A 21316-nucleotide genomic window follows, 5' to 3' on the forward strand; every position below is an offset into this window, starting at 1 on the left:
CAGAAATCTTACAGCAGGTTCTTACTCCACTCCTGTCACACTCCCCACTGTCCCTCCCCACCATCTGATCTGACTGTCTCCCCTAACCAGCCACAGAACTAACAACATTCACTTCCCAGACTCCCTTGCAGCTACAGTGCAGGTATGTGACCTAGGCTCTGCCACCCTGACCCACTCATTAAATGTGGATGCCAAACTGAGGGATGTTAGGCAGTAGCTGAGTAGTTTTCTGGAACTACTGACAAGCCCAGCAGCACTGACTGGCCTTCTGCTCTGGGAGCTGCTTCTGTGGGCACTAGGCATCCACACTTGCGCGTGCTCTATGATGACCAGCAGGTGACAGGAGCAGCAGTGTTTCGCTATTACAGACCTGGCTGTGTGGCAGGTAAACTTCTCCTCTGGTCCTCCTGGAGATTCTGAGAGCTCCTTAATATCTCTTAATAAATAGGATTTGCCTAGTTAATATAATGAGAGTAGATTCTGCTGTTTACCTCCAAGTACTCAGGCATTGCTTGCATATCCATTTTAACAAGGCACTGGCTGTCTTGTTTCAGTTATCTAATGTTCTTTCGCTAAATACGGATAGTGGTTAGATCTTACATGTTCATTATTAGAATTTATGCAGTACTTCAGAACTGTATATAATTAAAATTGGGGAAAACTCAGGATTTAAAAAAGAATACAGAGAGAACTTTTTATGTCATTGTTATTTTCCATTCATGGGGTTTGATTGTGACCATACAGTTTCTGCAAACCCTACTCATAGAAAAAAATCAGTCTGACAAGACAGGTAATAATCAAGAACTGAAATATTCACCCAGAATTCTCCAACAACATGAAATTGAAGGAGAGTCTGGTGAGAACAGAGGCTAAGTAGAGTCAGAAGGTGACAGTATCCTACCCCCTGGACTACTGGTGTTGTACCTGGACTAGGTAACACATTTAAGAGAGGCAGAAAGTGTTATGATACAGCCAAAGAGTAGGCATAGGGGAAATTATGGTGTGGAAGATAGACTGTTTACTTCCATTCCTTTCTCATCAACACTATAGTTCACCTTGGATTTAAACACTTTGTCTATTTTTTTATATTTAGTTTTCTATGTCTCTAATGTTTTTCTAAAACATGGAAGACTATTTTGTGTGAAAACTTTCATGTTGGCCAGACACAGTGGCTCACACCTGTAATCCCAGCACTTTGGGAGCCTGAGGCACAAGGATTGCTTGAGCTCATGAGTTCAAGACCAGCCTAGGCAACGTGGTGAAACCCTGTCTCTAAAAAAATAATAATAATACAAAGATTAGCCGGGCATGGTGGTGTGAACCTGTAGTTCCAACTATTTGGGAGGCTGAGGTGGGAGGATGGCTTAAGCCCAGGAGGTAGAGGTTGCAATGAGCCAATATCACACCACTGCACTCTAGCCTGGGCAATAGAGCCGGATCTTGTCTCAAACAAACAAAAAAATGAATTGCCTATTTTTCCAAATTCAAAAAAAAAAAAAAAAAAAAAAACCACTTTGATGTTCAACCATTGCTAACTGAGAGTTCTAATGTCTTTGACTTGACCTTGACACCAGTGGAGACGTAACTTTTCCAGCCATATCTCCCACGGCCATAACCACAAACCCCACTTTGTCATCCCACCAGGCCAGCAGATTGTCTCAGACAGGTGCAGTTGCACACAGCATTGTAAGCAGAGGGGATTTAAAATAGGGTATATGGTATTTACCTGATCATTGGAAAAACCTTTGGGAGTAGGTCCAAGCTGAACACTCAGGTATGACCCTCCCGGAACTGGTCGTTATCTCTGCCGCAGTCAAAGCTGGCACCCAGGTTTTGACTCCAGGACCACACAGCCTCAGCTGTGTACCTTACCAGCAAAATGATCACCCCATGCCTTGCCTCCCGCCTCCATGAAAGTAGAGATTGCACACTGAGACTTCAGTTACCTCAACAGTCAGACTTAGCAGCAGAAACAGTTGAAGCGGCAGGAGCGTAGAAGTGAGGACTTGTGTCATCAGCCACGTGCATCTGCTTTGCAAATGCTAGGCTAGACTTTTCCTGTGTAAAAATCTGGGAAATGTGGTTTCTAGCTCCTCCCAGCCTCTCACTGTGGTGCCCTCTACAAGGAGGTGGCTTGCCCGGGACTGTGGGAGGCAGCGTGTACCCTCATCACACACACCACTCAGTGTTCCCAACTCCAGACAACTTACTCTCTTCTGTATGCCTTCTTGTTGAGTTGGAATGTGTTTCATATCCGTTTTCCTTTAGCAAACCTTTACCTACCCATCCGGGCCTAGCTCACATGACACCTGGTATGTCAAGTTTTCCATGATACTATTTCCTTCCAGCTATTAGAGTTGTGCACTTCCTAATTTAAAATGTACCTTATTTCCATTTTGTTGAATCTGACTTCTTCCATCCAGCAGAATGCCTGATGGACAAGAAATAGATCATTTATTTCTTTATTGCTTCATTTGATCAGCCAACTTACTGGCATCTCCAAAGCCAATATGGTCCAGTTCCTGTCCTCCAGGAGCACAGGTCCTAGCAGGGGAGACAAATGGACACAATTATGGAGCAGATAAGCCACAAATAAGTGAATAATCCACTCTCCTGGAGAGAGGATGCGGAAGATGAAAAGGTCAAAGAAGGCTTCATAAGAGAAGGTTGTCTTTGTTTTGGTGTCTCCAGTGCCTAGAGTATTGTTTGGTGTGTTGAGGTCTTTAATGAATGAGATGAGGCTGAAGATGAATGAAATGATTTCTGTGAATGAACTTTTGTCTCTGGTTAAAAGCTCCCTGCTGATCTGAGTGGCTGCAGATACTTTACACTGGTCTCTCCTTAGCCTCAGTTTTGCTTTTTGTAGTTTCAGTTACACGTGGTCAACTGAGATCTGAAAATATTAAGTGGGAAATTTTAGATATAATAATACGTAAGTTTTGAATTGTGTACTGATTTCTGAGAAGTGTGGTCTTCCTGCCCCATCCTGCCCAGGATGTGGCCAGCTGATCCACGCTGTAGACACTGCCTGCCCATTCACAGTTGTCAGATCTACTATTGTGGTGTCTCATCACGTAGACATTTTTTCATTTCACGTCATCACAAGACAGGTAAATTCATTAGAGTAAGATTTTTGTTGTTGTTGTTGTTGTTGTTTGAGACAGGGTCTTGCATTGTCGCCCAGGCTGAAACGCAGTGGTGCGATCAGGGCTCACTGCAGCCTCAAACTTCTGGACTCAAGCTATCTTCCCACTTCGTCCTCCCACCTCGGCCTCCCGAGTAGCCAGAACCACAGGTGTGAGCCACCACACCTGGCTAATTTGTATTTTTTACTTTTTGTCGAGGCAGAGCCTCCCTATGTTCCCCAGGCTGGTCTTGAATTCCTAGGCTCAAGCCATCCACCTGTCTCTACCTCCGAAAGCACTGAAATTGCAGGAGTCAGCCACCATGCCACAATAAGATATTTTGAGGGAGAAAAAGAGAGAAAGAGATTGCATCTACATAACTTTTACTATAGTATATTTTATTATTGTTGTTGTTAATCTCTTACTGTGCCTAACTTATAAATGAAACTTTATCGGGGGTATGTATGTGTAGGAATAAATGAATAAATGTAACATATGTAGGGTTTGGTACCATCCGTGGTTTTAGCCATCCACCAGGGGTCTTGGAAGTGTATTCCTTGTGGATAAGGGAGAACTCCTTTTTTTTTTTTTTTTGACATTCTAAGAATATTTGTGGGTTTTTTTTTAATTCTTCTTTTTCTTTTTTTGAGATAGAGTCTTGCTCTGTCACCCAGGCTGGAGTGCAGTGGTGCAATCTCAGCTCACTGCAGCCTCCACCTCCTGGGTTCAAGCGATTCTCCTGCCCCAGCCTCCTGAGTAGCTGGGACTACAGGTGTGCACTACCATGCCCGGCTAATTTTTGTATTTTTAATAGAGACAGGGTTTCACCACGCTGGCCAGGCTGATCTCGAACTCCTGACCTCAGGTGATCCACCCATCTTGGCCTCCCAAAGTTCTGGGATTACAGGTGTGAGCCACCATGCCTGGCCAAGAATAAAGTCTTTAGAGTTGATAATTTAAACTATTTATTTTCCTACTATATTAAATTCATTCATTTAATAAAATAATATGAATTGCATGCCTACAATGTATCAAACTGGCACTGGGCCCCTTGTTGCTGTAGGCTCAGCGAGCCATGGCCTTTGTGTCATGGTCCAGATCTTATGTTTAGTGGGAGACTGAACAAATTAGTCATTGAACAAATTACTACACAGGAATAAGCAGCAGTGATATGGAAGAACAGTACAGGTTTCCATGAGAGTAAACAATAGGCCTAAACAGAGTCGGATTCAGACCATGAAGAAATGGCAAATTAATTTGAGACCCAAAGGATGATGGGAAGAGAGCAAGTGAAAGGTCAACCCACTGGCCCTCTGTTTCTTTACATAGCAACTAAGAAGAGGGATTTTTTTCTTTAAATCTTGTTTCTTCCTTTGCCTACCAGCCTCTGTAATCATTTGATTGCCAGTATATCTGGTATTCAAGAAAATAAAATTCAATTTCAACACACAAGGAAACTTTTCAAGAAGTTACTTATCCCAGCCACGTGGGAGGCTGAAGCAGGAGGATTGCTTGAGCGCAGGAGTTGCGGACTGCAGTGAACTAGGATCTGCACTCCAGCCTGGGCAACAGAGCGAGACCTTGTTTCTGGGGAAAAAAATAAAAAGTTACATACATTCATGAATAAATGTTAGGTTATAGCGGCCAACGTCTATGTGGACATTTTTGTTTAGCATTTGCAAGGCGTTTCCGAAGGAAGATTTTTGTAGAGGTTAGAAGATTATGGCACTATGAGACATGCTTTAAAGTTCTCCAGGCTCTTTTTCCTCCCAGCCCATTTTCCGTGAATGTTACCTGTTGTCCCATTGTATCTATTTCCACAACAGCTGGTTTTTCGTGGCACCAAGGCTGGCACTGTGCGAAGTGAAGGGCATGGCATTGGCTCTGGCCCTCCAGGAGCTTCCAGAAATATCAGAGGGGGCGTCTGCCTTGTATAGAATACATAGCACATTGAGTACAAATTTTAAATAACGTTTTAGTTTAGGTGTGGGTAATCGAACAGATTGAGGGTAAGTGCATCTTATTAGGAAAGCAGTAGAAAAAACACATTCGTTGCGGGGAGAAGAGAGGTAATATCAGAGAAACCCCCATGTGGACAGGGCAGGCTGGGGGGCATTAGCGATTCCTCCTTTCATCACTGTGGGAATCTTCTGAAACCTTTCTCTCGCCATTTGCATAGACCTGAGAAGAATTTGCAGGCGAGGGCTGAAAGCGGTCGTCTGCCCCAAGACTTCTTAATGATCCCCTTTGCCACTGTGATGTTTTTAGGACATTCTACACATTTTGTTTCTGTCTGAATGAAGCATTCACGTTGCCATTGAACACATCTAGTTTGGGGTGCATTCTAAGTCGAATTATACAAGAAGCTATTTGTGGCATTCAGCAGCTGCAGAAAGAAGAGACTGGGTTTTTTTTTTTTTTTTTTTTTGGTGAGGGAGTGTTAAACACAATTCAAGTAAAGCTAGAAAGTTCAGAATGTAGAGTTACCCTGTTGAGCAGTTAGAATTGTACTGACAAGAAGAGGGAGGTTACTGAGCAAAGAAGTGAATTTTATCCTATTTTAACATGGAATATCCTGCCGGAACAAGCTCTCCATAGATGCTCTGGGATTTATTTTGATAATGAATGTAATATATTTTCTGGAGTCTGTGGCCGATTCCTCTATCCCGTGGGGTGCAGTTGGTGAGTATCTCACTTCAGAAAGCAGTTGTAATAAGATAATTAATTTTGTCTAATTAAAAATGATTGTGCATAAACATTAAGACAAGTATGGGAAAGTGCAGGGATTTTACAACTGCCCTCAGTAGCCTAAATGTATGCTTAATTAAATATGGATTGCTAATGAGAATTGATCGTGGCAGCATTATTTAAACTTGTTTTATCACATAATGATTTATATGGATTGCAGCACATAAAGAGGTGTTTCAGATGAGGTGATAAAATTTGATCCATCTGACTCTTCTGAGAGCTGCTATGCAATTTGAGAGAGATTTGGAAAAACTATTTGGCATTGGAAGACCTGTTTATTTTCTCCCTCAAATATCTTACTTTTCTTTTCAAGACAGGATCTCGCCCTGTTGCCCAGGCTGGAGTGCAGTGGCTTAATCTCTGCTTACTGCAACCTCCGCCTCCTGAGCAGCTGGGATTACAGGCAGGCATGTGCCACTGTGCTCTGCTAATTTTTGTATTTTTTGTAGAGACAGGGTTTCGCCATGTTGCCCAGGCTGGTCTTGAACTCCTGGGCTCAAGTGATCTGCCCACTTTGGCTTTCTAAAGTGCTGGTATTACAGGTGTGAGCCACTGTGCCTGGCCTATTACTTTTCTTTTATACTAGTTCAGCAAGACACTGATTGTCTTCATTGTTGGCCAAGTTCTCATAGTGGCTGGGTACAGTGGCTCATGCCTGTAATCCCAGCACTTTGGGAGGCTGTGGCAGGCAGATCACTTGAGCCCAGGAGTTGGAGACTAGCCTGGGCAACATCGGGAGACCCCATAGACCTAATTTCTTCAAAAAACACACACACACACACACACACACACACACACACACACACACACTCTCTCTCTCTCTCTCTCTCTCTCTCTCTCTCTCTCTCTCTCTCTCTCTCTCCCTCCCTCTCTCTCCCTCTCCCCCTTCCCTTCCTCCCTCCCCCCTCCCCTGTGATTTTTTTAATCCACCTTATCTTTTTTCTTTAGTAAAAAACAAACATTGGACCAAATTATGAAATCTCCATACCTGCCTTCAATGCCAAACTTCACTTTTGGCTGCAAGTTAAAAATATTGTTAGGTATATGAGGAAGCCTGCTGATCTTAATCCTTCCAAATATGATTTTATTTGCTAAGATAAGAATAATTCCATTGTTATTTTTCTGCCTTCTGTTCCAAGCCTCCATGATGCTGATGAAGAGGAGCTAAGGGTGTCATTTTTACAAAGTCAGTGCCATTACCTAGAATTCACATTACTGTTTCAATTCCTGGCTGATTTTTTTTTCTCAGATACTGTGTGGGCCAAATTATGTGGGATCTGCAATCAGTGTACCTCCCTTCCCTTCCAGCTGTGCCCTAGTTGTGTTGCCTTCTAGTAACAGGGAATGCCCACAGACCTGATACTTTTGTGGCATCAGATCAGAAATCTACATTGTGACATCCTTGCTTTAGAAATACCAGGTTACTAGAATTTAGAGATACTAAGCAATATGTCTCCATATAAGGATCGATGTTTTGTTCTTTTCGCTTGCTCTCATTTGATGTTTACTTGCTAAAAATGGTCTTTTCAATGTGAATTGAAAAGAAAAATCAGTGAATGAATATGAAAAATTGAGTATAGGAAGGTTTTTATTTACTTAAGTCTTTGGGTAACTGACATTAATGGAAGTTCTGTACTTTCTAGGTGAATTCAAATATCATCTTATGTCAGGCTGACCTTTGCTCTTATGCCTCACCTCCACCATAATTACAAAACCCTCGTGGCACTCAGGCATCATAAGAAGCTGTGATTTTGCTGTTTGGAGAATTTTGCTGCCATGTATTCTGTAGTTTAGGACAATGATGAAAATGTTTTGAAAACATCAACACTAATCAAATAAAATATTATCTTCATTTAGATTAACCTTTACCATGACTAGAAAACCAAGTACAGCTGGAGACTTAACTGTAGCTCTTGCTATCGGTTTATCATCAGCAAACCAAAATAGTCCAATTTGTCTCATTACCATTTTGCATATGAACCAGCTGTCCTCTTAACAAAAGCAGTTGAGCACACCAGCCGATTAATTATAGCATTTGGCTTAACCATATGTGAAACAATATTAGAAATAGCAGGAAACAGAGAAGAGAAAAAGAACAGCCAGTTAGTCTTCAGAACACAAGTTCACAGAGATTGTTCCACGGCTTACTAAATCATTAACTCTAGTTATCTGTTTTCTCTAAATCTTTATACTTACTGATGATTAATTGGGAAGAAATTAGGCAGTGATAAATCTGATTTGCCTTCAGTCATTTTACGTTGTATTTTGTATTCTTGGATGGAGTGATTTCAGAATCTTCATCTGTCCAAATGAAAATGCTTTTTGGATTCCTTTGTGTAAGGCTTTACCTTTTGGTTATAAAGTGATGTAGATGTTTTTCTTAACTGTTATTCAGTTAAACACAGCTGCCCCCTTATTGATTTAGAAATGTTTTATATAACTCGGGTACTTCCTTAATGTGAGCTTGGCTGCAGACACTAGGTGGTTTATGAATATTCACAAAGCTTTCTGAAGGTGTGATGTCAATGTTGTCCAAATTGAGCCTCGAAAGGACCCAGAAATCATAGAATATGTCTTTCTCTGGTGGAGGAAGTCAAGGATATTCGTTTGAGACGTGACCGTGAATGAGAGCATGTTAAACCAGAGGGCTTTCTTCCCAGGTCGTCTGTGACAGCTGGGGGAATCATTTTCTCGCACCAGTGTGTCATTGAGTGCCATGGTGTCCCCTGTAGGTGGCGACCTTCTACTTTATTTTATCAGTTTCTCCTGGGAGTCTTTATTAGGAAGTCTTTCTTTGCTCTCAATTTTTTTCTAAGTAGAAAATTCCTTTCAAGTATAGATTCCTTGTGGGTTTTATAACACCGTCAATCAAGCAGGTCCTTGATATTATCCAATTTTAAAAATACAAGAGAGCTCAGGGTATAAAGCACTTAGCTAATCACAATTCTTTTAAATTAGATCTCTAGGATCATCATATTACACTTTGGCTTTCATTCCACAATGAGATTTCCTTCCCTGATGATTTTAGAATAAAGGTTGCGTCAATTTCTTTTTCAAATTTTGATTCATTGTTATTTGAATTATTTTTATTGTAAAAGTATGATTATGTTAAGTATAAATAACACGAGAATTAAGTTTTAATTTCTAAGTGATTGAAAAGTATTTTCTTCTCTAAGATGTTGTAGACCCTTTATAGGCATTCAGAAAATGTATTTTTAATGACTGAATTGGGAAAGGCTAAGTGATTTAACTTTACAGTTGAGTTCTTCAATATGTAGCTCTACTTATATACATGATTTCTCTCCTGAAACGAACCTTTATATACCTAATAAAGCCTTTGAGAATGAATTAGATGAATTTGTACTACTTGGGTAGATGGATTACGGCTGTATAACATGTCACAAAGAATAATTGGTTCAAGTGTAAGAGGTTACAGTTAATGAAATTTCTCTCTTTCTGCAAGAAAGACATAGTTCACTTTGGGGGAAGTTATCCTTGAAATAAAGTGACATATTTTTGAAATAAAGAGTTACAGTCTGTCAAGGAATGCTTCTTAAGAAAGGTTAACATTTGAATTATAACTTGAAAAATGAATAGCGGTATACCAAGTGGATCAGTGGAGGATCAAGCGTCCCAGCAGACTGATAGCATGTGCAATGGCATAGAGGCAGAACGAGTGTGGACAGTTGGATCCTTCACCTCACTGGCCCTTACTGAAGGCAGCAAGTAGCATGTCGAATTGAAAACTGGACCACAAGATTGAGGTATCAGTGCGGATGCTAGGTGGCTCTGATCACTGCAGGTCACTTATTTGTAAAAGAGAGTGGCTTAACTGTTTCTTATGACTTTCTTCAGCTCTAACTTTCTAGGGGCCTATGAATTCTCCCTTTTTGGATTTGCCTGTGCTGTTACCCTACTCACCAATGATTCCAACATCAGCACCCATCTCTTTCACAAAGCTCTCCCCTGTTAGCCTGACCTCATTTCCAGCATCTCAGGACAGTCTCTGGATGATCCCAGCCATGTACTAGAGAGACTTTGCAGCCTTCCATTCCTGCAGGCATGGCTGAACTTTGAATGCTGTGTCAGCAGGCCTCCCTTTGTGTTTGGGACTTTTGAATTGGGCTTCTTTTTTTTTCATAGCATGTTTTCTGTCTGCCTCGCCTTTCATTTGTTCAACATTTGTCACATGAATATTGTGGCTTGACTAAACTAGTCACAGTGATAGCAAACGTTTTGAAATTGACTAAGCCGATGGCAGCAATTATACTGGATTAAATTATTAACGAGGATCCACAGCGGAAGCCTTTAGCTTCAGCACATGCAGAGTAAAGGGTGTTTTCTAGCATCAAAATTAACTGGCAAAATGGATGCCAGATCAAGTTTCTCCTAAAGAATTGATACATTATCATCTCCTAAGGTTCCCCCTTTTGTCTTCAACCACTTCCCCCACCTCAGTTGATGGAGAGATTTCCATTTGTCTTTTTTCAGTATGTCATAGGAGTCATCATTAAAGATTAATTCAGAAACAGAAGAAAGAAAAGATCCTTATACCAATGAAATTCTAGAATATTGGTGATTTTTAGCATGCTTTTGTGAACTAGCATTCATGGAACGGTTAACTGTTCGTATCTGTTATCAGATTCATGTTTTCATTCTGTGGACGGTGTCTCTGCATGACCATTTAAATGTGTGTATGTATGTACATCTGTGTACCTCATTATGCAGCTGTAAAAATTAAGAGCATAGGGTAAGATCACACCCAGTGTCTATTCCATTTTTTTTCACTTATCTGTAAAAGGCTTTATAGCTACCTTATCCAAAACTAGCATCCCATCCAGGATCATGTTGTGATGTTCTTTAAATCCCTTCTAATTTGGTGTATTCCCATTATTATTATTAGTGGTGGTGGTAGTAGTGTTAATTATTTGTAAGTTATTGGAGAGGCCAGACCAGCCTAATGTCCCATTTTAAGACTGATTACTTTTGCTTCTAGCTCTTTTATTTCCTGTAACCTGGAAGAATTTAACCTGTCAAAAAAAACTTTGATTTACCTTAGGTGATATTTATACTTGGTATTTCATCACATCAGTGGACATACAATACCAGTTGCCCACCATTCATGTTTGTGGACTAGGGAGATGCCTGACTTGTCCTTCCACTGTGTGGTTGCTGTAATATTCCTCTTATGTGGCAGCTCTTCAGTAAGGAGTTAAAACTGACAAAGAAAGGTAGAAAGTTAAAATACCTAAGATTTAGACTACTAGGAAATGAACAGTAGTAATCTGTAAGAAAAATGCCTGATGCAAAAAAACAAGAGATTGCTTCTTAAGGCACAACTGACCAATTCATCTTTTGGTTTGTTTCTAGTCAAAATAAATGTCCTGCCGCAGGAACTTATAAGTCCACCCAATTTGTCTTGATTAATCTTAAGTAGTTTTTAAAATCTGCCGTATCAAATACTTATTTTTATTATTAAAAACTTTAATTGTATTAACAGATGACAGCTACTGTAGATTTTTAAAAATTCCTTTAATATCAACTCTTTTTTTTTTTTTTTTTGAGACAGAGTTTCACTCTTGTTACCCAGGCTGGAGTGCAATGGTGCGATCTCGGCTCACCGCAACCTCCGCCTCCTGGGTTCAGGCAATTCTCCTGCCTCAGCCTCCTGAGTAGCTGGGATTACAGGCACGCGCCACCATGCGCAGCTAATTTTTTGTAGTTTTAGTAGAGACGGGGTTTCACCATGTTGACCAGGATGGTCTCGATCTCTTGACCTCGTGATCCACCTGCCTCGGCCTCCCAAAGTGCTGGGATTACAGGCGTGAGCCACCGCGCCCGGCCTAATGTCAACTCTTGATGAATAAATCTTTATTACTAACCAATGATGTCTCTACTCCCATCAAACTCTTACCATTCCATGACCTTAGATAATTTTTTTAAGTTGTACTTTAAGATTTCCAGATTAAGCAAATACAAGATGCCCAGTTAAATTTAAATGTCAGATAAACAATGAGCTATATACTTTTTATCTATCTGAAATTCAACTTTATTTGGCCATTTTTTTTTTTTTTTTTTTAAGAGATGGAGTCTTGGCTGGATGCAGTGGCTCACGCCTGTAATCCCAGAACTTTGGGAGGCCGAGGTGGGTGGATCACGAGGTCAGGAGTTCGAGACCAGCCTGACCAACATGGTGAAACCCTGTCTCTACTAAAATTGCAAAGAAAAATAGCCAGGTATGGTGACGTGCACCTGTAATCCCAGCTACTTGGGAGGCTGAAGCAGGGTGATTGCTTGAACCAGGGAGGTGGAGGTTGCAGTGAACTGAAATCATACCACTGCACTCCAGCCTGGGTGACAGAGTGAGACTCCATCTCAAAAAAATAAAAATTAAAAGAGATGGAGTCTGGCTCTGTCATCCAGGCTGGAGTGCAGTGGGTTGATCTTGGCTCACTGCAACCTCTGGCTCCTGGATTCAAGCGATCCTTTTGCCTCAGCCTCCCGAGCAGCTGGGACTCCAGGAGCATGCCACCACACCCAGATAATTTTTGTATTTTTAGTAGAGACAGGGTTTCACCATTTTGGCCAGGCTGGTCTTGAACTCCTGACCTCATGATCCACCCGCCTTAGCCTCCCCAAAGTGCTGGGATTTACAGGCGTGAGCCACTGTGCCTGGCTGGACATCATATATTTTATCTGGCAGCCCTGTTTTTAAAATTTGCTGCTTTATTTACACATTTGTTGACTGTATTAATTTACCCGCCTATGTTATTGGTTTGCTTTGCAGCTTTGATAATTCAATGATAATTGTTTGAATAATAATTCATAAGTGTTATTTTGATAGACAGGAATTACAAACTGTACATAATTGCTCCCAATGTGAAAGTATTCATAAAAACATGAAACATTAATTCTTATCTTTAAGAGTTAACATTGGCCCGGCACAGTGGCTCACGCCTGTAATCCCAGCACTTTGGGAGGCTGAAGCGGGCAGATCACGAGGTCAAGAGATCGAAACCATCCTGGCCAACATGGTGAAACCCCGTCTCTACTGAAAAATACAAAAATTAGCTGGGCGTGGTGGCACGCACCTGTAGTCTCAGCTACTTGGGAGGCTGAGGCAGGAGAATTGCTTGAACCTGGGAGGCGGAGGTTGCAGTGAGCTGAGATCACGCAACTGCACTCCAGCCTGGTGCCTGGCGACAGAGCAAGACTCGTCTCAAAAAAAAAAAAAAGAGTTAACAGTATAGGAAGATTTTGTTCCTTAATGAAAAGGATAGGCCTAAACTATCTTTATCTATTGGTAAACTATTATGAATGTTTATTAAGTAGTTGATGTTAATTTGTAGAAATGTCTATAATCCTTTACTGCTATGTTTGTATATTTTATTCTGTTGACCCAGAAGGCTTGTGTTGTATTTTGTGCTGTGATGTTTTCCAGTGTTTCAATGAGTCTGAAAAGCATAAGAATGAATGGGCGTGTCTATGGATTTAAAAATTGTATTTGAAGTATTTTAACCATGCATAAAGATGAGTACATCTAAATTATCATAGTCAAATACAGTCTTCTATGTTAGAGGTTAAACTTGATTTTTAAAAATACCCTAAAATGAATTAACAGTCAGTAAAAGTACCATTTATAAATAAGTTTGCCCTGAAAAATTTTCTATTTGAGGAGCTAAATTCCTTTGAAAAGCACTTCAAATGATCGTTTAATACGCAGCCCTGAGCAGAACTCTGTTATGTCTGATTTTTCTTTCCCCTTTCTCCTCTTCAGCTTGGAAGAACATAATGATCTTTATTGATTGTATATTTCATTTTCAATTGCTCAAAGATTGAAATTTAATCTGAAAATAATCCTTTTTAATCAATATTGTTTAACAGTATTTGTGAAAAAGGTTTTGGATTTCAAATAAAGACTTTTGGTGCCCTACCTGCATTTGATACACTGAGGAGGGCCTGTGGATTTGTGTAAATAGGGATGGGGGTGGGGATGGGCAAGGCTATGTCCATGAGTTCTAGAAGCTGTAGACAGCTCTGCTCTTAAGAAGCTTTTAGGTTTAAACATATAATCTTTGGCCTTCATAAAAATAATGAGGTGGTACTAAAGATAAAAACATGAGTAGTAACAGAGTCATTTATTTAAATGGCCAGGTTTTCATTTTTTGAACTTTATACTTTAGGTTTATTGGGTTCCTGAAACATGTTACAGACAATGAAACTCAGGCTAATAAAACCAAGTTGTTCTAGAGAAAGAAAGTTGTTCTGAGCTGAGAGTGAATTCTGACCCCTTCACCTTTTGTGTGGATTGTGGCACCATTCCGGTCAAGCCTATCCAAACCCATTTTCATTTGGCATCAGGGTTTTAGTTAAAATGCAACACTGGCCCTAGAGCTTTCCCTCTGACCCTCTTTCTGGGACCCCTTGCCCACTGCCTGCCACTCACCCACGGTGGCAAGCAAGACACTGCAAGGCCTGCCCTGCCTCTTTCCATCTTCCTCACCACCTTTCACCACAGGGCTGTCCCATGACCTTTCACCAGAGTGCCAGCATATCTCCCCACGTCCCAGGACTGTGCTTTATGCAAGAGTCTCTTCTCTGTACTCTAACAGCAGGTGGTCCTTTAAATGAGGTGGGTGTGTATTCTCATGTTTCCTAGGAACTTCACAGTCATCTCTCTCTCTCTAGACTTAATCTTTATGTCATCGTTTTTATCTGTGTGGGTGTGTCTTTTCCTGTGTGGACTGTGACCATGTTTGATTCACTTGTAACCTGGACACCTAACACAAGGCAGTGAATACGTTCTCCCTCTCTCTGTGTTTCTTTTAAGAGAGAAGGTCTCATTCTGTCACCCAGGCTGGAGTGCAGTGGTGCGATCATAGCTCACTGCAACCTCAAATTTCTGGGCTTAAGCAATCTTCCTGCCTCAGCTTCCTGAGTAGCTAGGACTGCAGGCGTGAACCACCACACCCCGTTAACTTTTTAATGTTTTTAGGGATAGGGTCTCTCTGTATTGCCTAGGCTGGTCTTAAACACTTGGCCTCGAGCATTCCTCCTGCCTCAGCCTTCCAAAGCTCTGGGATTACAGGCGTGAGCCATTGTGTCCAGCCTCAGTTTTTTCTTTTATAACTGGGGATTAAATTTACCTGTCTAGTTCATGGGAAGAAAAAAAAAAAGGAAGATAGTTCTAATAGAAGTAAAAGTAATTCCTGAGAAGCAGTTTGGGGGAAAAGCAGATTGTCTCAGATGTGTTGAACTTGAGATAATGTGAAATCTGAGGAGAGGTTAGCAAATGGAACTGAGGGCAGACAAATGACAGATAATAGAAATGGAGGTTGAGCAGGATGTTTAAAGACAGTAGCTTAAGCCCATGGGTGAGCCGTCTTTTTCTCTAAAGATCCAGATAGTAAATATTTTTAGTTTTGAGGGCCGTACGGTCTTACTCGTAGCTGCTTAGCTCTGCTGTTACAACCCAAGAACAGCCCTAGACAATATGTAAACAAATGGGTGTGGTGGTGTTCCATTACAACTTCATTATTGGACATCGAAATTTCAATTTCATGTACTTTTCATGTTATAAAATATTCTTCTTCTTTTATCTAAAAAGGTGATTTAATGGTTGGATTTGGCCAAAGGATTATAATTTGCTGACTTCTGCCGTATAGTAACAAAATCATTCAAGGTTTAAGGGGAAATAAGTAAATGGCATAGGACAGAGGCTTAAAGACTAGATCTTCGAAGCTTGGTTAGAGTTTGTTGGAATTCGGAGAGGAGTTAGTAGGAGAGGAACTAGTGCCTTGTAGCGTCAAGGAAGAGGAGTTCAAGAGCTGAGTGGTGGGAAGCATATGATTAAGAAGATCATTAGGAAGATGAGGAGAAAGAACAGACCATTAGTAGGAGTCAGAAATTCACTGATGACCACTGAGAATTTTTTTAAAATTGGAATAAAATCTGAGGCAATGGAAAAGATAATATGTGGATAAAAACTGGAAGCAGGGGGTGCAGGGCACTTATTCGAGGAGTTGGCAATGTTAGTCAGAGACAAGGAGGAAGACAAGCGTGGGGTGTGCAGGACTGATTCCCTTGCATGAAAGCATGGTCCTTTATCAAGCGCAAGGCTGTGCAGCTGTCTCTTGAGATTTTATTCATTGATTAACATACACTTGTATATGCTTACATGGCAGGTACTGTTCTAAGGACTTTATCAGTAATAACCCTTAGTTCTCATCGTGACCTGGTGATATAAACACTGTTACCCCATTTTACAGATGAGCTAACCGAGGTATGGAGGGGTCACTCCTCTAGCAAGTTGTTGGTAACTTGGGTTCCACAGAGGGACTGCTTTTCACTATTATGCATTAGTGTCAAATTTTTTATGTCTAGTTCATTAGAAAGCTGCTTTTTCTCTTTTATCCCTGTGCAATGGCCCTTGCCTTTAATCCAAACACATTAGGAGGCTAAGGTGGGAGGATTGCTTGAGGCCAGGTGTTGAGAACAGCCTGGGCAACACAGTATCCTATTTTTACAAAAACTTTTTTTTTTTTGGCCTCTGTCATATATGGCTGAAGTTGGAATCCAAAGTACCATGGATTTATATCTTTTCTGTTGCACATATAAATTGAACAATTAAAAAATACACTTCCAGAAGAATATGGCTCTTCCATCAACTATAGCATTAAGGCATGCAAATTATATGATGAAAACATTTCCCTGTGCTCATGCTTATATGAAAGATATAAAGTAAGAGATGGCAGTATGATTGGGGGAAATGTTATAATTAATAAGTGCCTCCAAAATATAACTTAATATAGAATGCAATAAATGTGATCGTTTATTTGGTTTATTTCCTGAAGATCTGGATTTTATAGTATTATGAGGCAGTGTGGAATAATGCACAGAGGATGAGTTGTCCTAGGATGCTGGAATGGAAGCCTGCATTCTCCCACTAGGGTTACCACTTACTTGTGTGTAACAAAGTACAGTTGGCTCTCCATATCTGTGGGTTCCACATCCGTGGATTCAAGCAACCAAAGAGCAAAAATATTTGGACGAAAAAAACATAATAAAAGTAACAATGCAGCAATAAAAAATACATATTTTTAATCCAATAAAGTATAACAACTATTTACATAGCATTTACATTGTCTTAGGTACTATAAGTAATCTAGAGGTGATTTAAAGTATACAGGAAGATGTGCATAGGTTGCAGGCAAATACTACACTATTTTATATTAGGGACTGGAACATCCAGGGATTTTTGTATCCAAGGGGCATCCTGGAATGGATACAGAGGAACAACTGCAGCCACTTAATATCACGCTTAATATTGAGAGAGAAAGGAAATTACTCCATGCCAGATTCTTCCTACAGTTCATTTTCTGAGAGGAAAGAGCACTTCTCTAGTCCTGGTGGATGGAAATATGCCTCACAGCCTGAAGAATCTCTCTCCCTCTTTAAAATGAGAGCCAGTGAGATTCATTTTACCACCTTTTGTTTTATTGCCATTGCCTTCTACAAGGTTTTGCTGAAGTCTCACCTTTTCATGAGGACCACCCTGACTCCTACAGTCTTGCAGCCTGGCCACCCTCAGACCCTCTTTTATGTTGCTCAATTTTTAAATTTTGTCTATTGCACTCATCTCCTTCTAATATACCATAAGATTGTAGTTTAGTGTCAAATATTTTAAGCTCCATGAGGGCAGGGATCTCACCTATTTTGTCCAATGATGTATCACGATTAAATGAAAGAGTGGCAGTTAGCATCGGTGCTCAGTATTTCTGTTTTTGATTAGTGAATCTATATGCACATGCCATTGTTGGGCACATGGAAAGCTACAGGTTATGGAGAATTGAACATAATAAGGGTTTCTTGAAAGAACAATTTCTGTTTTCAACTGGACATTTGCATGGTAACACTTAACCTCAAACACTTGTGGGTTGTGCATATGAGTGTTTTTGCCCACAACTCTCCTGTGTCTAATGCAATGAGCAAAGGGAGGTCACTCTTGCAGATTAATTTGTTTTCCAAAGGGGAACTTTGCCCGCTAATTTAAGGCAGCCACATAAGCTGACTTACAGGCTCAGTCGTTTCTCATTTGCCGTCTGGCAATTTAATTACTTCAAAATGAAGCTATATAGAATGGAAGAACACAAGTTGGAAATCTGTGATAATATGTGTGATAAGTAGTAATGTTTCTATTTGTTTTTTGTTTTGTTGTTGTTGAAAAATAAAGGGCATAAAAAGACTTGAGAAGGAATCGTTTCAAAGCTTTCCCTAGACAGAGCCCCTTATATAAATTTTATCCTTTGACTAAGAGCCTTTGTTATGAACTAAATGTTTTGAATTAGTGGATTATTACATTTTTCCATTGAGTTATAAGTCTGGCCCAAAGCTATGAAATAAGAGGTTGTCTAAATCGTTTCAAAAGTGTTTGGCCATGAAGTGGAACTGGGCTGAGATGTGAGGAAGTTCTTTTCCTTTTTCCCTTTTCATAGTATTTCCTGATCTATGTTCTCCCTTTTTTCCTATCCCTTTATCCCTGAATATGTTTTCCCAGTGCCTTCTTTTGCCCTATTTCTGATTTCCCCATTTCTGCTTGTGCTTCCCTAGCTCTCTGTGGTTAATTGCAAGTGGGCAAAAAAACAGAACTCCGGATGGTATATTTAAGTTAAAGAGTAACTCAGATAATGTTTGTTTGAGACTTCTGTGAGGGAAGGGCGATTATGGAATTCTGAAAACCAGGAGCTTAGGTGACAATTGCATTTAAAATAAACGTTAAAGTGATTAGGGTACTTTCTCTAATTTCTCATTTGGAGTGGGAAGTTGTATTTTATTGGTGGTTTTTAATTTTTTTTCTTGATTGTTGTGGCAGCTAGATGCAAATAAGATCACGCTTTGGAACATATAATGCTGATTCTCAATCACTAGCAAAGAAGGGTGAGAAGACAGGGCATCCTAATTTGCACAAAAATGCAACCAAGTCATCATTTGCAGCTCCTTGGAGAGATTCCATTGTAAAGTTTTACTGCTTGTACAAGTTCCTTTGGAATGGGAGGCAGAGCCTGGGGCGTGGTTGGGAAACAATAATTTGGCTTTTTTCCCCGTAAATCAGTTCAAATCCCATACACCCTGAATTAACTAGAATTGCTCTCAGACTTGGCAGTTCCTGTAAGAGATCTGGACATTCATAGTGGCCTAGTGAAATGGGGAATGCATTTGTTTCATCTTGACTTCCATAGAGGAAAATCTGCACTGTTTTTGTGGACTCAGAGAGGGGGACCTTCTGATCTGTTGGAGAGAAAACTGAATGAATGGGCACTGAGGCAGAAAGCCTGATGTGGCTTTCATGCAAATAAGAACCGTGATTGGCTTTCTCTTTCTACGCACGACGTCACTGGCTGCTCTCAGCCTTAAAGATTAGGTTTCAGTAGGAGTTTTTCAGGTTCAAGGACTGTTAATGGTTTGTAACTGCCTGACCATAAGCTCAAGCTCAAAGTTACATCGGCCTGGGCAGATGTCTAAGGATATGAGACCGGGGGAAGAAAAGTTAGAGTCTGGAGCAGAAGGAGGAAGCTTGCCACCTGCCTCCTGGACTGAGCTTTTAATGTGATTTACATTTCTAAGCTCTATGTAGGCGCCCTGGAAATGGTGGTCTTCATTAATGCAAAGATTAAGGCTTTCATTAAACTTTTTAAGAAAAAAAGTAAGTAGTTCTTTTTCCCTGTACTACCTGTTGTGTGCATATGTTCCCGTGTGTGTATTTGTCCCCGTGTGTCTGTGTGTGTATGTGTCCGTGTGTGTTTTTTGGTCCTACTTTGTTCTTTTGTGTGACGAAATTAGAGTGTGAAACAGCATAATAGGCATGAGTTAAACTCTACACTATACCAGGTTGTTTAAATACCTCAGACTTTTGTAACTCTAGGACGGTATTATGCGATCCTAATATGTCTTATTTGTTTATGATTGGAGTTTTAAGTGAATTCATTTCTTTTGTGCTTTTCAAAAGACATCCTTTGAACGGGGAAAGAATTCTTGTACTTAATTTATGTTTCCCTTGATATCTAGTGTATCATTTTTTGATTCTTTGACTAAATATGCAGCTGAGGTAAGGGAGCCTCTGTGTAATGTATCATATATTTCTGGTGGAGATAATCCCCTAAAACTCCCTGGCACTCTTTGTTATGGATTTAAGAGCTTGAACACAAACTGTCTAGACTGATCAGTGGCTGTTGTTATGTACAGAGCTTTTGTGGTGTGGCTTTGTTGTGTACTTACCGTTGATTTACATTTCTTATCTATGTACTTCTTCCTTCTCTTGAAAATAATTTTTATAACTACTTGCCTTTGTTTTTACATAGTTGGTGGTTTATTTTAGTTTAGTTTTTTGGACCCATAACTTAAACTGGATAAATGCGCATGGGTAGGGGTATTGGGAAGAGGTGCTTTGGAGAAAGCTACAAAGAGCAGCAGCACTGTGCGCTGGTTTTCCGCAGCTCTTGCGGAAGGCTGCCTTTGGATTAAAAGTGGCCCTGGCGAGAATGAGGAACTCCAGGGAAAGAGACTCTTTCACAGGAGCCAGTTGGTAGCTGTGCAGTGGGGCTGAACTCCAGTGGGGATTTCACAAGAGCCAGTTGGTAGCTGTGCCGATTGGTGGTGCAGATATGAATGCCCCATTACTTGGATTTGATTTGTAATTGGCAAATAGGAAAAGTTTACATTTTCAATAGTTTCTAACTCTGAAGTGTGGTAACTCAATCTTTAAAATAAATGGACATCAGCACAAAACATTGTGGTGAACTTTGGCTACACTTGCGGGGGACATATGGTGAGTCTGGCCCGGTGCTAGATTCTTCCGAAACACAAATGAGGGTTGAGTCGGGTCTTTGTGGATTTTGTGTATTAAGACTGATAGTTGTATGCACTGTGCAAAACATTTGCTCAACAAGAGTTTATGTGAAACACTAGGTGTGATTTATATACCGCTTCTGTCAAACACTAAGCAGAAAGCACAGTGGACACTTCTGTTTTTAATTTGGCATCTAGTTATCAATGTTTATTTTCTCATTAACAACTTATGGAGAAGATGGGATCCTTTTGAAAATAAGTTATCCTGTTCATATTCATAAGATTGTAAAATTTATTAGCTATAGAAAAGACGGTATGTGAGATGAGAGCTAACCTGTGGCCTAGGTTTACAAGAAACAGTGATGGTTTGATGTTTGGGACCTCGTTAGAATAATTTTTACTGTTCCTGCCACAACCATGTTTTACCTGAGTCATTTCTTGAGCTAAGTACTTTATATATGTTGGTTCATTTGTTCTTTAGAATAGCCCTAATAACTGCTATAGAGTATGTTTAGTTAACTTTAGATATGCTCAAATGGATTTAATTGTTTATGCATACTTTCTCACATGACTATGAAAATTCATTTTATGGTCTAGTT

At 40.3% G+C, this 21316-nt stretch overlaps 1 protein-coding gene across 7 annotated transcripts in view; it reads left to right on the forward strand.

Moving 5' to 3' along the window:
• Positions 1–21316, forward strand: part of NHSL1 (NHS like 1) — a 264623-nt gene that overhangs the window by 172548 nt on the left and 70759 nt on the right. Inside the window, exon 1 of one of the 7 annotated variants that reach the window (XM_032274639.1) lies at positions 4106–5807. The exons of 5 other annotated variants lie outside the window; for them this stretch is intronic. In XM_032274639.1, coding sequence (XP_032130530.1) covers positions 5747–5807 — 61 coding nt within the window. In that variant the 5' untranslated portion in view covers positions 4106–5746. Of the gene's footprint in view, positions 1–4105; positions 5808–16972; positions 19576–21316 lie in introns of those variants that run through there. One more of the 7 variants, XM_032274640.1, reaches the window with a different exon arrangement.

The sequence above is a fragment of the Sapajus apella genome, unplaced genomic scaffold (genome assembly GCF_009761245.1).
Source record: "Sapajus apella isolate SASKATOON/1434 unplaced genomic scaffold, GSC_monkey_1.0 scaffold6, whole genome shotgun sequence".
NCBI lineage: Eukaryota > Metazoa > Chordata > Mammalia > Primates > Cebidae > Sapajus > Sapajus apella.